At 38.6% G+C, this 14,744-nt stretch overlaps 1 protein-coding gene across 1 annotated transcript in view; it reads left to right on the top strand.

Moving 5' to 3' along the window:
* MOV10 (Mov10 RNA helicase) overlaps positions 1-14,350 on the top strand; it is a 127,810-nt gene extending 113,460 nt beyond the window's left edge. Inside the window, exons 18-22 of the mRNA XM_073667181.1 lie at positions 573-638; positions 7,169-7,294; positions 10,216-10,304; positions 11,826-11,950; positions 12,239-14,350. Of these exons, the coding sequence (XP_073523282.1) occupies positions 573-638; positions 7,169-7,294; positions 10,216-10,304; positions 11,826-11,950; positions 12,239-12,303 (471 nt within the window). The 3' untranslated portion in view covers positions 12,304-14,350. The remainder of the gene's footprint in view (positions 1-572; positions 639-7,168; positions 7,295-10,215; positions 10,305-11,825; positions 11,951-12,238) is intronic.
* The last annotated feature ends 394 nt before the right edge of the window (positions 14,351-14,744 follow it).

Raw genomic sequence — 14,744 nt, 5'->3', positions numbered from 1 at the left:
TTTGTATAGGGTGCTAATTCCTTTGAAACCAACCACTGAACTCTAGATTCGTAGTGAATGTATGTTGAGATGCTTAATTAGGATTTATTCAGAATAACTCGTATCCATAGATTACACCACAGTCAGTATAGAAAAATCATAACTTTTCGGGTAAATATCCTTCGTCAGACGTGTCTCCAGTGGGAAATGCTCTCAAAATTAGAATGATTCAGGATTTGGGGTGGGCTTCCCCAGAGCAAAGAGGCAAACCAAGACCAAGTATTCTAACACACCACTTACTTTACACAATACTTGGTCCTGGTTTGCCTCTTTGCTCTGGAGAAGCCCACCCCAAATCCTGAATCATTCTAATTTTGAGAGCATTTCCCACTGGAGACACGTCTGACGAAGGATATTTACCCGAAAAGTTATGTTTTTTTTCTATACTGACTGCGATGTAATTTATGGCTATGAGATATTCTGAATAAATCCTAATTAAGCGTCTCCACATACCTTATGTGGTGTGCAGTTCCTTTCATCCAAAAGAGAAGTTCATCATATTCCTTGTAAATGATGTAGTTCTTATCCTTCAGGTAGAAAAAATTCGCAAAGCTGTTGGTAAAGAATTCAAAGCTGTAACTGGTATTAAAGATCTTAAGGTAAGATTGTATATGCACATCTATATCTCCACAAACCAAATGCAATATTTGGCCACACAAGTTGATGCGGTATAAATGTAAAATGTGAATTTTTGCAAGTTCTATTGTTAGACCATCATTTGATTAGAAACTTTAATTTTATTTTCTCTAAATATTTACATGCAACAATTATTTCACCGATCACTGAATTCTCAACACCTAGAATATTTTTTTATTCTGTTATTAAAGGGAATCTGACACCACATTTGACCTATCTAAACTACTAATATGGGCATGCCGGTTATAGGACTTTTTTCAGTATTCTATCTGTATGTCTCATATTAGATGTTTGTTGTAGATAAATCCTCTTTTACCACCTTCTGTAAATGACCTCTTCCAGGCTATGGGGAGTATCCTGCCTGGAAGATAACTCTGCCTCCAGAGCTTACAAGTGCTTCTCACTAAATTAGAATATCATCAAAAAGTTAATTTATCTTAGTTCTTCAATACAAAAAGTGAAACTTATATATTATATAGAAACATTACAAACAGCGTGATCTATTTCAAGTGTTTATTTCTGTTAATGGTGATGATTATGGTTTACAGCCAAAAAAAACACAAAAGTCATTATCTCAGTAAATTAGAATACTTTATAACACCAGCTTGAAAAATGTTTTTAAAATCCGAAATGTTGGCCTACTGAAATGTATGTTCAGTAAATGCCTTCAGTACTTGGTCAGGGCTCCTTTTTCATCAATTACTATATCAATGTGGCGTGGCATGGAAGCGATCAGCCTGTGGCACTGCTGAGGTGTTATGGAAGGCCAGGTTGCTTTGATAGCAGCCTTCAGCTCGTCTGCATTGTTGGGTCTGGTGTCTCTCATCTTCCTCTTGACAATACCCCATAGATTCTCTATGGGGTTAAGGTCAGGCCAGTTTGCTGGCCAATCAAGCACAGTGATACTGTTGTGTGCAAACCAGGTATTGGTACTTTTGGCAGTGTGGACAGGGGCCAAGTCCTGCTGGAGAATGAAATTTCCATCTCCAAAAAGCTTGTCGGCAGAAGGAAGCATGAAGTGCTCTAAAATCTCCTGGTAGACGGCTGCGCTGACTTTGGTCTTGATAAAACACAGTGGACCTACAGACGACATGGCTCCCCAAACCATCACTGATTGTGGAAACTTCACACTAGACCTCAAGCAGCTTGGATTGTGGCCTCTCCACTCTTCCTCCAGACTCTGGGACCTTGATTTCCAAATGAAAATTGGAACTCTGCAACCTTGTGGAGTGTGTCAATGACTGCCTTCTGGACATCTGTCAAGTTGGCAGTCTTCCCCATGATTGTGGAGCCTACTGAAACAGACTAAGGGACCTTTTTACACACTTATGAAGCCTTTGCAGGTGTTTTCGTTAATTATTTTAATTTACTGAGATATAAACACAAAAGTCATTATTGGCTGTAAGCCATAATCCTCAACATTAACATAAATAAACACTTGAAATGGATCACTCTGTTTGTAATGACTCTATATAATATGAGTTTCACTTTTTGTATTGAACGGAAAAAAAATTACTTTTTGATGATATTCTAATTTATCGAGATGCACCTGTATTTTGGATGAAGGGGAAGTTACCAGTGTGATGGCAGCTCTCCGCTCTCCTGATCTCACTGCAGAGCTGTGTGTGACTATACCTGACACAACTGCAGGTTCCTCTCAGCTTCAGCTTCCAGCTCACAGGCAGTCAGTGCTGTAATATTGTTGCAATACAGCAGAGCTGTGAGAGATGCAAAAAATGTGTTTGCAAGAAGACAAAGTTTATTTCTCCTGTTCTGTGTTAGTTACTTGTCTCATACTGGTGACTCCCCCTTCATGTGAAATGATCCCTGGAGTCAGAGTTCTCTTCCTGTCACCATCCTCCCCATAGCCTGGAAGAGGTCACTTACATAAAGTGATAAAGGATGATTTCTCCACAACAAGAGATCTGATATGAGGCATACAGGTAGGACTTTTGTTCAACAGTCTATAACCTGCATGCCCATATTAATAGTTTAGATAGGTCAAATGTGACAGATTCCCTTTTAAAGGGGTTGTCCACTACTAAAACAACCCCTTCTCATTCTGAATGTTTACCCCTGTTAAAATAATACTCACCTCTAATACAGGCGCCGTTCCAGTGTCAACACGCGCGTTCCCGGGGCTCACGTGAGATTGTTACGTCACACGAGCCCTGTGCTCAATCAGTGCTGGCGTCACTGTCCCCGCCTTTTGACGTATAAGTAATTAACAGGAAGCGAGCGTCCAGACGCAGCTCTCAATTCCTCCTTTATCAACTGCCTTAACAAAGGACCTTAATCCTCAGTGCTGTGTTTTGTTTTGTTTTTTATGGCACCGAGGGTTAAAGGGAATCTGTCACCACTTTGGAGTTATCAGACATCTACTATGGCCATACAGTGTATGGAAAAGTAAATCTATACATACCTGTATGGCTCATAGTAGAGGTTTGATTGCAGAGAAAAGCTCTTTAATCAATTCCATTCTGTACAGGCTTGGCATCCAGGGGACGGGAAAAAATCCCCACCTGTATGCTTAATTATCATATTCCCCCCCCCCTCCCCCCCCCACTGCACATCACAGGGCCCTGTGATTAAAGAGCTTTTCTCTGCAATCAAACCTCTTCTATGGGCCATACAGGTATGTATAGATTTACTTTTCTATACCCTGTGTGGCCATAGTAGAGGTCTGATAACTCCAAAGTGGTGACAGATTCCCTTTAAGTAAATTGGGTGAAATTGCATTGATCATGATCAGTGTTAGCACCAGTCGAGGACGTTTAACCCCCTAAATGCCATTGTCAATCAGGGCAGCGGCATCTAGAGAGGGATCCTACTTTAACCCTATCGGAACACCACAGTCACCATTTCAAGTTCCGAAAGGTGCTATGGCAATGCAAGGGGGGGGTGCGATGACCTTTTAGGCCTGCTATCAGCAGGGTCTAACAGAATATGTCTGTGCAAAATTGACAGGTCTCATTCATTGTCGTACAGAAGTATGGCAGTGTATGAGATCCGCAGTCAAAGTGAAAAATACTAGAAGAACTAAGTTTTAAAGGAAAAAAAAAAATGCATAATTTGTACCAAGTTACAAACTGTCACAATATTTGTCCTCTACGTTAAACACCATAAAAAAGCATAAAAAATGTAGCTTTTCATCATACTGACATGCAAAAAATGGAACAAAATGTAATCATAAAGTCGTATGTTTTAAAAAAAAAAACAAAAAAAACAACAAAAAAAAAACAAAAGCTAAAAAATTATAGCACTGAAAACGTTATCTTGTCCTGCAAAAAAACAAAGCCCTCGTTTGGCTCTATCGGCAAAAAAAACAAGCTGCATCTCCCAGAATATGGTGATGCAAATGAAAACTATTTTGTAAAATATTATTTAGTAGGCAAAAGTAGCAAAACCTTCTATATAATTTGGTATCACTGTATTCATACTGACTTGATGTACAAAGCTGTCTGATCACTTTTAATGCACTTTGAATGGTGTTAAATCAATTCCTAAGGTTTGTTTATCACTTACCCCGACAGTACATGGCATAAAAGAGCAATTCTTGAACTGCTGTTTTATTTGAATGAGCCCTAATACAGATTTTGGTGAGGCAGAATGAACAGACGTTCGTTTTCACGAATAGAGCTCATAACTAGTACAATCTATTGGGGTAGTTCACATGTCTGATCGCTAATTTTCTTTATTGTGGACAGATTGGTCTGAGAAAAATTGCGAAGGCATATCTGTCGGATCAAAATTGTCAATACAAGTCAATGGGTTCTTGAAAAAATTGGATAGCACTCGGATGCTAAATAGAAGAAAGTAGAGAAACTTTTATTTGTATGAAAGACAAAAAAAAATAAATCCAACTGATACCAAAGACCAAACTGGGATGAAACTCTGATGCTCTGATCAAAAACACTGATGAAACTAGGACCGTTTTTTCCAAGCGTGAAAAAAATGGACTTCTGAATTGGTTTGGTTTGCATGTATGCTATGCTTTGCACTGAGCACTTTCCTCAGGGTTTCTGTCTAAATTTCCCAAAAAAAACAGGATTCAGATGGAATCAATCACTATAATGAGGCAGATGAAGTCACTTTGGACACCATCTGGCCTCTGTTCCTGCGGTGTCTGTCATTTTAATTATGTTTCTAGCGCACAAAAGTGTGGTCGACCACAATTGTGTGCATGCCTAAAGAGATGGAACAGTTCCGAGTGACTCCTTTTATCTCTGTTTTAAGTGAATGGTCCCATCGTGTCTTTTGTCTGAATCGGGGGGGGGGAGGGGGATTTAAATGGAAAACCCCGACTTAAGGGCTCAGCATTGAGCAACAGTATAATTGTGAACCGAGCCTTACCAGCAATCAAAAATGTTATGTACCCAAAAATGGTAAAAGTAAAAACTTCAACTCGTCCCGCACTAAATAAGCCACCACCGAAATAGGATATTCCCTGTTAATGGTAGGTCGAACGCTCTAGGTTGGCGGTGAGCCAAGTTTTTGCTCCAGAGTTAGTGTCCACTTGTGTGGCATAACTGTAGCAGGAAGAGCCCATTTAACAATTTTAAATGGTTATCTCTAGTAGAACAAGCTGAGCACAAGGTATTAAGCACTAAGTTGGCATATTTGCCATTTTCACTTCCCAACATCCACTGTGTTGTCACTTTGGGAGGTGGGAGATTTCTTCCATTCTCGTATGTTTTAGGGCTCTACAAATGGCTTCCACAAACTATTCCAGCAAAATCTTTGCTCTCCAATATTGTTATAGCACTCCTTTCTTTGGAGCCCTGCTATGTGGCCAAATTGTACTTCCTAACAACATTTGGGGTATCTGTGCGTTCGGGAGAAATTGAGCATTGAGTCCATTTTTGCCTATTACCCTTTGTGAAAACAGTTGCACCCAATATAACATTTAGTAGTTTCTAAATGTGTGCGGTTTTTTTTTTTCACACCCAATGGTATAAAATTCTGTAATGCAACTGTTGGTCCAAATTACTCTCTACACCCCTAGATGAATTTCTTTTAGCGGTGTATCTTACAAAATGGTATCATTGTATTTTTGCTGATCTGCCACCTCAGGGGCTCTGAAAATGGCACTTATGGTCTATTCCAAGAAAATCTGCATAGCAAAAACCAATTGGTGCTCCTTCCCTTTCGAGCCCTTCATGTGACTAAACAGTAGTGTACAACCACATATGGGGTAATACCATGTTCGGTAGAAATTGTCTAACAAATTATGGTGTCCATTTTCTACTATTACCCCTTGTGATAATTAAAAAGTTGAGTCTAGATTAACATTTTAGCAGAAAAAACATAATTTTTCATTTTCACAGCCCAATCTTCTAAAACTTTGAAGTACCTGTGAGTTAGAAATGCTTGAGATGATAGATAAATTCCTTGGGTGGGTGGATTTTTCAAATTGGGTTAACTTGTGGTGGGTTTCTGCCGTTTTGGCATATCGTGGACTCTGCAAATACGACATGGTGTCCGCATTCTATTTCAGCCAAATTTGCTTTCCAAAAATTGCGCTACTTCCTCTAGCTCTACCATGTGGTCAAACATGAGTTTTAAACAATATATGGTATATCGCCATATTGTGGGGTCAAATATTTTGCTATTTTCTCCTGATTACCCATTGTGAAAATGATTGATAAATTTGGGGTTAAAAATCACATGAAAATGAAAAATTATACCATTGTACGTGAAAAAAAAAAAGTACTGTTCTGTGAACCACCAGTGGGTTCTAAATTCTTAACACACCGCTAGATACATTTTTGGAGCCCAAATTTGGCTGGAATAGATTTCAAATAGCGTGTCTTCCGTGCTGAGCCCTGCCATGTGCTCAATGTGCTCAAATTGCAGTTTTTGACCACTTATGGGATATTGCCACATTCAAGAGAATTTGCATAACGAATTGTGGAGTGCATTTTCTCTTATTGCTTTTTGTGAAAATAATAAATTTGATGCTAAATCAATATTTAAGGTAGGGGGGAAAAAAATTGAATTTTTCATTCCACTTTTCAGGTGCTTCATGGGAATTAACACCGTGTTAACAAAGTTTCTGGCTGCAGTTTTGAATAACATGAGGGTTGCAGTTTTTAAAGTGCTATCACTTTGGGATTTTTTTACAATATATTGGCTCCTCTGTCGTCAAATTTCATTTATTTTCATAAAAGAAACGTAATATCTTTCCACCTAAGTAAGGTATTGGCAAAAAGTACATTATATAAAGAAAAATTCTCAACCCTGGAATGATTCCACATACCCCAGTGATTTACATAAACACGTATAAATTGACGGATGTCAGATCTGAATGATGAGGTTTGGTTATGAAGGTCAAAATTGGCTCTGTTACTAAGGGTTCAAGTTAATATTTTTAATGTGTGTTTTTTTGAGGTTTTTTTTCTTACGGTATTCTAGAAATACTTTTTCGTTAGGAATAAAAACGGCAGAATTGACTTTAATGCTGACAATCACAGTTTCTGTGTCCCTTTAACAGATTGGCTCTGTGGAAGAGTTTCAGGGCCAGGAACGGAAGGTGATCCTTATATCTACAGTCCGGAGTTGCATGGATTATGTAACTTTTGATGAACAATTTAGTCTTGGATTTCTGAAAAATCCTAAGGTAAGTAGGAAGAAATGTTAAGCGCATGGCACAACTAAATATTCTGGTCCAGTCAATAACTTGCAGAAAACCTCACTGGACTCTGACTGCTGTAGTATGAAGGTTGTGTGTCTCCTGTGATTTTCTGACCTGTGGTGCTCATGGATTAGATTAGGGGAAGATGTCTAGATTTTTTCTAGTGGAGAAATCTTTGTGCTGCCCCATTAGCACTTGCACTTTTATACCTTTTCTAATATTTCATTATAGCACTCTGATTACTAAAATCTCCCAGAAATATATACACCTTTCCATCATAGTTGATTATTTACCCTTGAATTACTCACCTTATGAGGTTCACTTATACAGTTGAAACCAGAAGTTTACATACACTATATAAAAAGATACATATGAGAGAGAGTTTTAAGGCATTTTTATTACTTAGTGCAAAGTCAAAAGTTTACATACATTTCATTAGTATTTGGTACCATTGCCCTTAAACTGAATGACTTGGGTCAAGCATTTGGGATATCCTTCCACAAGCTTCTCAGAATAGTTGGTTGGAATTTGGGCCCATTCCTTCTGACAAAACTGGTTTAACTGATCCAGGTTTGTAGGTTGCCTTGCTCGCACCTGCCTTTTCAGCTTTGCCCATAAATTTTCAACAGGATTGAGATCGGGGCTTTGTGATGGCCACTCCAAAACATTGACTTTGTTATCCTTAAGCCACTTTGTTACCATTTTGGCAGTATGCTTCGGATCATTGTCCATTTGGAAGACCCATTTCCGCCCAAGCTTTAACTTCCTGGCTGATGTCTTGAGTTGTTTCTTCAGTAGTGCCACATTAATCTTCTTTTCTCATGATGCCATCAATTTTGTGAAGTGCACCAGTCCCTCCTGCAGCAAAACAACCCCACAACATGATGCTGCTACTCCCGTGTTTCACAGTTGGGATGGTGTTCTTAGACTTCCAAGCTTCTCCCTTTTTCCTCCAAATGTATAAATGGTCTTTATGCCCAAAAAGTTCAATTTTAGTTTCATCAGACCACAGGACATGTCTCCAAAAATTAAGGTCTTTGTTCCTGCATGCATTTTCAAACATTAATCTGGCTTTTTTATGTTTCTTTTGGAGTAATGGCTTCTTCCTGGCAGAGTGGCCTTTCAGCCCATGTTGATACAGTACTCGTTTCACTGTGGCTATTGACACAATCTTACCAGCTTCTGCCATCATCTTCACAAAGTCTTTTGCTTTTGTCCTTGGGTTGATATGCACATGTTGGACGAAAGCACTTTCATCTCTGGGATACAGAACCCTTCTCCTTCCTGAGCGGTATGATGGCTGGACATTCCCATCTTCTTTGTACTTGCGTATAATTGTTTGTACTGATGAACAAGGCATCTTCAGGCATCTTGAAATTGCACCCAAAGATGAGCCAGACTTGTGCAAGTCCACAGTTCTCTTCCTGATATCTTGATTGATTTCTTTAGACTTTCTTGTGTCTTTTTATATAGTGTATGTAAACTTCTGGTTTCAATTGTATACCTAATCTATAGAGGTATTACATATTTGATTCTTGAAAACACACGGGGGCCCTATGCACTTTACAAAACTGGTTTATATACCCATGTTTTAATATTCGGTGATCCTTTTGATATTTTGGAATTATTGAAATGTGATTCTGATTTGCCTGTTTGCTACAAACTGAGATGCCTACTATCAGATGCCTGACAGCGTGGCAAATAAGGGCTGTTCATGGGCGGAGCCAATTTTTTTTTGGCGCGAACAAACTGGAACTCCGAACACGAACCCGAATTTGAAATGCCGAACAAATTCGCCCAACACTAGTGATGACCAATCATAAGCAGGCAGCAACACACACGGGGGTGGGGGCGTGGGAAAGAACACAAACCCACAATAGCTTCGAGCAGATTTCTCAGTGCGAGATTTTTTAATGACCGTCTGCTCTCACTGATCTCCCTGAAAAATTGTGTGTGATTGGATAGTGTCTGGAGCAGAGCAGAGATGACTGTGATTGTTGACACTTCTTCAGCTTTTATCACTGCATTCAGTGTGAGGAGGAGCAGCAGTACAACAGAGCTGAGTTTTGTCTCATTGCAAACATTTCTATCAGCTCTCATTTTATAGTGTGGTCATCTCAGCTGTGCAGCCCTTACCCTCACACTAGCTGCTGTGATGAAAGCTGAAGAAGTGTTAGTAATCACACTTATGTCTGCTCTACACTAGGCACTACATAATCACACACAGCTGTGTCTGAAACTGAGAAACCGCTCTAAGCTATTATTTGGGCATGTTCTTCTTTCCCCTGCATGTTACTTCCTGATTATGATTGGTCAATATCATACAGGGGTAAAAAGTAAACTTCCACAGAGGCGGACTCATGGCAAGATCTCTGTCCCACCCATAAAATTAACAGCTTAATTTCATATTAAGAAAAAATGTGAATTTTTCTGGAATAGGACATCGGATTGCTGATATCAAAGTATCATTTTATTCAACTTTCTTTGACCTGCATTCCCGTATAGACAGCTTAGGAGGGTTGATCCTTTTGACAGATTCCCTTTATGTCTGTAAAACATGCAGTTATGTACACATTGCCATTTCATTGTGTAGTATTGCACATATTTTTTTGCTATACAGTAGGTACATGAATTCAAATGTGTGCAATTTTCTTTGCTTATCAAGAAAATAATTATTTGAGCCAGTTGCCTTTTTTTGCAAGAAAATAATCATCACCATCATCCATTCATCATTCATGTCCATCATTCATATTCATCATAATCATCCATTCATTGTTGATCATTCTTCCATCCATCCATCCATCCATCCATCCATCATTATTCATCATTCGTAATCATCATTCTCATCGAAAATAAGGGCAATTACCTTTTCGACCTGCCATTTCATCTTCTTTTTGTCTGTTTAGAGATTTAATGTCTCCATAACAAGAGCAAAAGCCCTCTTAATCATGGTTGGTAATGCCATCATCTTACAAAAAGATCCAATTTGGAGTCGGTAAGTAATAGCTGGTTATGGCTGTATACAAAGACCATTTTATCCAGCATGTCTAAGTTTAGAATTCAAAAAAGTGACTTTGTCCCAGCTGATTAGTGAATGTCTATGCTGTATAGAGAGAATTGCTTAGTAGTGTTAAGGGAAACTTCCGTAAAGAGTTGATGCTATTGATGTCCATCTGGCAAGCGATCAGGGAAGTCAAATTCATGTGTATATATACTTTTATTCATAGAACCGTTTTAACAAGCTAGATAAAGCAGATCTAATAAAGTATTGGGCAGTTGTGGAATAGGAGGTTCTCACCTGGTTCTTATTTCAACAGGACATCAGGAGTGGCAGAGTTTGCAAAACCAAAAGTTTAGGAGTTGACCTTGGATAAGGAGCTTTAATGGGGTCCTCCCACTAAAAAGTATTTTTCAAAACTTAAGTATGTAGAGTGTATTTACAATACATATCCATTAAAAAATGGTGTGTGGTTTTGCAAATGCACTACATTTTCATGGGTAGTACTGTCCCATGCTGTTTTCCTGTGATTGGTGGGTAGGCCCACCTTCAGTTGTGAGGTGAAATGCTTCGCAACTTCTCTGCTTATGCTGCATAGTTATCTGACATTGAGGGGCCAATATTATGTAGTAAATGCAGCATGTGAAGTAGGAGAGGGAGAGAAGGATAGATATGGGGCAGTGGATGGATGTGAGGTAGAGGATAGATTGACATGAGTTGGGTACGTAGATAGCTATTAGTGGGATCGCAGAATTTGTATGTGAGCGGTTTCCTCCACAGATCTGGAGAGGGAGATGAGTTGGCAGAAGCTGACTGCAATGTAACCCTAGTAGATGCGTCTACTTCTTGACCAAAAGGGAGAAGTTGATGCCTGCCCACAGACAGAAGAAGGCAAACTTTCAGAGGATTGAGTAAATACAATAAAAAAAGCTGAAAGGGGTGAACAGTTACACTCCAGAGGTTTTTTTTTCTTCCATTTGTGGAATAACCTTATTCAATGTCCTGTTGTAAGGAGTTTAGTTGCATTATGCCGTTGTCAGTTTCTAGTATATCTATCAAATCAGATGAGTCCTTGCTGTTTTGAGGGTAAAGGTGTTGTCCATGTGACTCTTGTGTTCAAATGTTAGACCAGAAGGCTGTGGCTACATAGTGATTTTGACAGCGTGACGTTTGTTGTGGCCAAAGATTGCTCAATGATTCTACTAAACAGCAACATAATAGAAGCTTATGTGGTCATGTTGTGATACGCAAATCACAAAAAATTCTAATGATTTGGCTTTTGTGACTTGCATGTTGCAGTTATGGCAACCTGCCGGTTGCAGCGTGCCCACATTCACTTTCATTACACTGTGTAGGAGTGGCATTGTGCAACTTTGGACGCACAATGTGTGTCATAGCCAAAGTCGCTAAGTAGACCCAGACTTTAAACTTAAAAATATCTCTTGGTAAGAACAGGCACAAATCTGTTGGTGGTTCACTTTTATGAACTTATTGTTCACCTTCTCTAATCTTCATCAGGTTTCTAAAGTTTTGCACTGACAATGGTGGTGTTCGTGGCTTCCAAGCTGATGACCTCGAAGACCTGAATGAATCTGAACTTACAGAACTCTTTGGAAGCATGAATGTTAATGACCCACCAGCTTGTAAGTAAACCATCTAGAACATACATTACTGTTCCTGACGCCATCTGATGTACTGTACACTATTCCTGTAAGGGCAACAGTGGCTACCGGTGGGCCAAAGCTCTGTCAGCATCTATAGAGATGGACTTCAAGCTTCACTTCTCTAGCTGTAGTAAATATTTTGAGTTAACAGAACACTTTTTTTCTTTTATATCTTCTAAGATGTGCTCTAATAAACCTCAACCTGTTATGAATCCGTACAACATGATATAGATATAACTAGGTATTATATGTTCTTTTATTTCATAGGTGAGCAGAGCGGAGAGAGTGCAGTGCAGCAGCAGGGGGAGCCAGCATGGAGACATGAGCATTAACTCTTGCTTGCTGATGAAGATTTATACTTCTGCATTAACTTTTATATGCTTTTCCATCATTCAAGTGTACTTCCATGTAAAATGTCCTCTTGACAGATTGTTGAATATTCTCTTCTTTTGTCCCTGTGTAATATCTTTTGTCCTTCATGTTATAATTCTCAGTTAATATCAACCAGCTTTTTAGGACTCCTGTTATGTAAAAAAAAAAAGTTTTTACTTTCCCTATATAGCAGTAGATTTGCTGTTTTTCTATGGTATGAAATCTGGACTGCAACCTATAGGGTTGTAATTGGCGCCATACTGGCCAACACCACTTTTTTCCAGAGTAAGATATAACTAAGGCTCGGTTTTACACTTTTTGGGATTTCATCAGGGTTTCCAACAGCCATTCAGTAGTTAATTGCAAGAACAATTTAGTTTCCGGTGCTATTCAAGAATTTGATGAACCTCATTAAGGTCAATGGAGTCTCTACAACTCACAGTAGCCATAGGAAAACATCATTCCTGTCATGAGTTTAAGTGGAAGCCATGATTCTAGTATGCGGAAAAAATTATTCAAGCAACAGAATGGTAAAATTTATTTTTAACGTGTGATTCGGAAGTGGATGTCCACATAATTGGGCGATGTACATATTGCATTTTACATTCACATCTGTGTTTCCTTCGGAACTTATGTCTTGAGCTCTGGAAAATGTGAGTTGGACGTTTGCGCTGACTGGGCCATTGACTGTAATGTAGTCAGTCACCGCGTTCTCTGTACGAAGTCATTTCCATCCGTATCCACCTACTTGAGATTGGCTCCAAGATATAGTCGACCAAGTCTAAATCCCATTTCCATTCATGCGTAAACCCCAACAGAGCCACTGACATGAGAGTAAAATGCGATGTGAACCCGGCCTTACGATGCACCTTAGAACCGAGAACAACACAACATATCTTTTCCTTGATTCTTCACCAGTTCTTCATAGTTTTCAGCTTAAAGTCAAATTATCTAATTAAATTAAATTTTTATGTAAAATTTGTATAAATAACTATTGTAAAACCAAATCTTGATGCTAGTTGTGCCATGTCTTTCTCCTTTAACACCTACAGTAAGCACTGACAAACACTCACCAAATTTTGTGGTTTGGTGACTGATGCATGTGTCGCCTGTGATGGTGTACCGGGATAGTTGACTCAAAATGACCTCATTTACAATTGTTAACACTCGGCACACATTGGATATTTTTATTACAGTTTCTCCATATTCATTGATGGGACTAAAATTGTTAAATTATCACTGAATTGTATAATTTGTTTATGAAGGGGAATTTCTGGAGTATTAAGGTTTTTGTTTTTTTTGTTTGTTTTTTACGCTCTTCACAAAGAAGTTGAAATCCTTACTTTTACCACTGATGAAATGATATAAAGATCCTAATATGAGCAAATCAAGTTGGGATTTTTTTTTCCTAATTCCATTGTTTACATGTACTAGTGGTGTCGATCACAAATGACAATCAGATAAATAATGTGGTGGGGGGATAAAGGGTGTACATATGATTTGTGTGGTGTAATTTTTTTGTAATACCTGATGTACATAGGACACAAACAAAATCTTAATTATTAGGCCTCATTAAGCCAAGTGCTTTTTTCATACACAAAAAACGGAACCCTTTTCATCAGTGTTTGGTCAATGTATTAGTTTTTTCCTTGTACGCAATAAAAAACGATGGAGGTTTCTATCATGAAAAATGGACCACACACCCACAAAAAAAATAACAACCTTACTCTGATGCCTTCTAGGGACCCATGTATTTGCTTTGGTAAGTTTGATCTGCAATTTGGATGAAAATCGGACATGTCTCTGTTTTGGTGTGGACCAGTTGGTCTGCAAAAATACACGGACATGTAAACCGCACCATACACTACAACAGGTGCCAGTTCGATCAGTAAAAAACTTAGATGTAAGTACGTGGAAAACTGACATCTGAATGAGCCCATAGTTTTCGTTTTTTGATCAAATATGTGCACTATTGTACCCGGCGTCCTATTTATACATTAAAATTTTGAAATGTGACTATTGTTTTATATTGTAATAATAAAGGTCTGTTTTAAACTATGACTTAATGAGTTATGACTTATGGCTTTAATTTTCTATAATTTATCAATAGTCTAAAAAGTTGTTAGACATATTACTGCCTTTTTAAGAAATAAATATATCAATGGAGACCCCCCCCATCCCCCAACAGACAACAAAGCAATACTGTTAATGTATAAAAAAACACTCTATAAAGTACAAGACTATTACCATATTTTTACCATATGGTTGTAGATGTCAGTTCTGTAGATCATGCAGGGAATTACAGTACAGTTAAAACCAGTGATTCCCAAGTGCCGTCCTTTGATTGAAGTCCTTCGCTTTTCCTGACGCTTCCTGCAGTCACAAGTCGTCTGTACAGTTT

This window comes from Phyllobates terribilis, unplaced genomic scaffold, assembly GCF_046119375.1.
Source record: "Phyllobates terribilis strain yellow unplaced genomic scaffold, ASM4611937v1 Scaffold_2__4_contigs__length_985480577, whole genome shotgun sequence".
Taxonomy (NCBI): Eukaryota; Metazoa; Chordata; class Amphibia; order Anura; family Dendrobatidae; genus Phyllobates; species Phyllobates terribilis.
The sequence above is the reverse complement of the archived record's forward strand: the minus strand, read 5'-3'. Positions and strand labels throughout refer to the sequence as shown.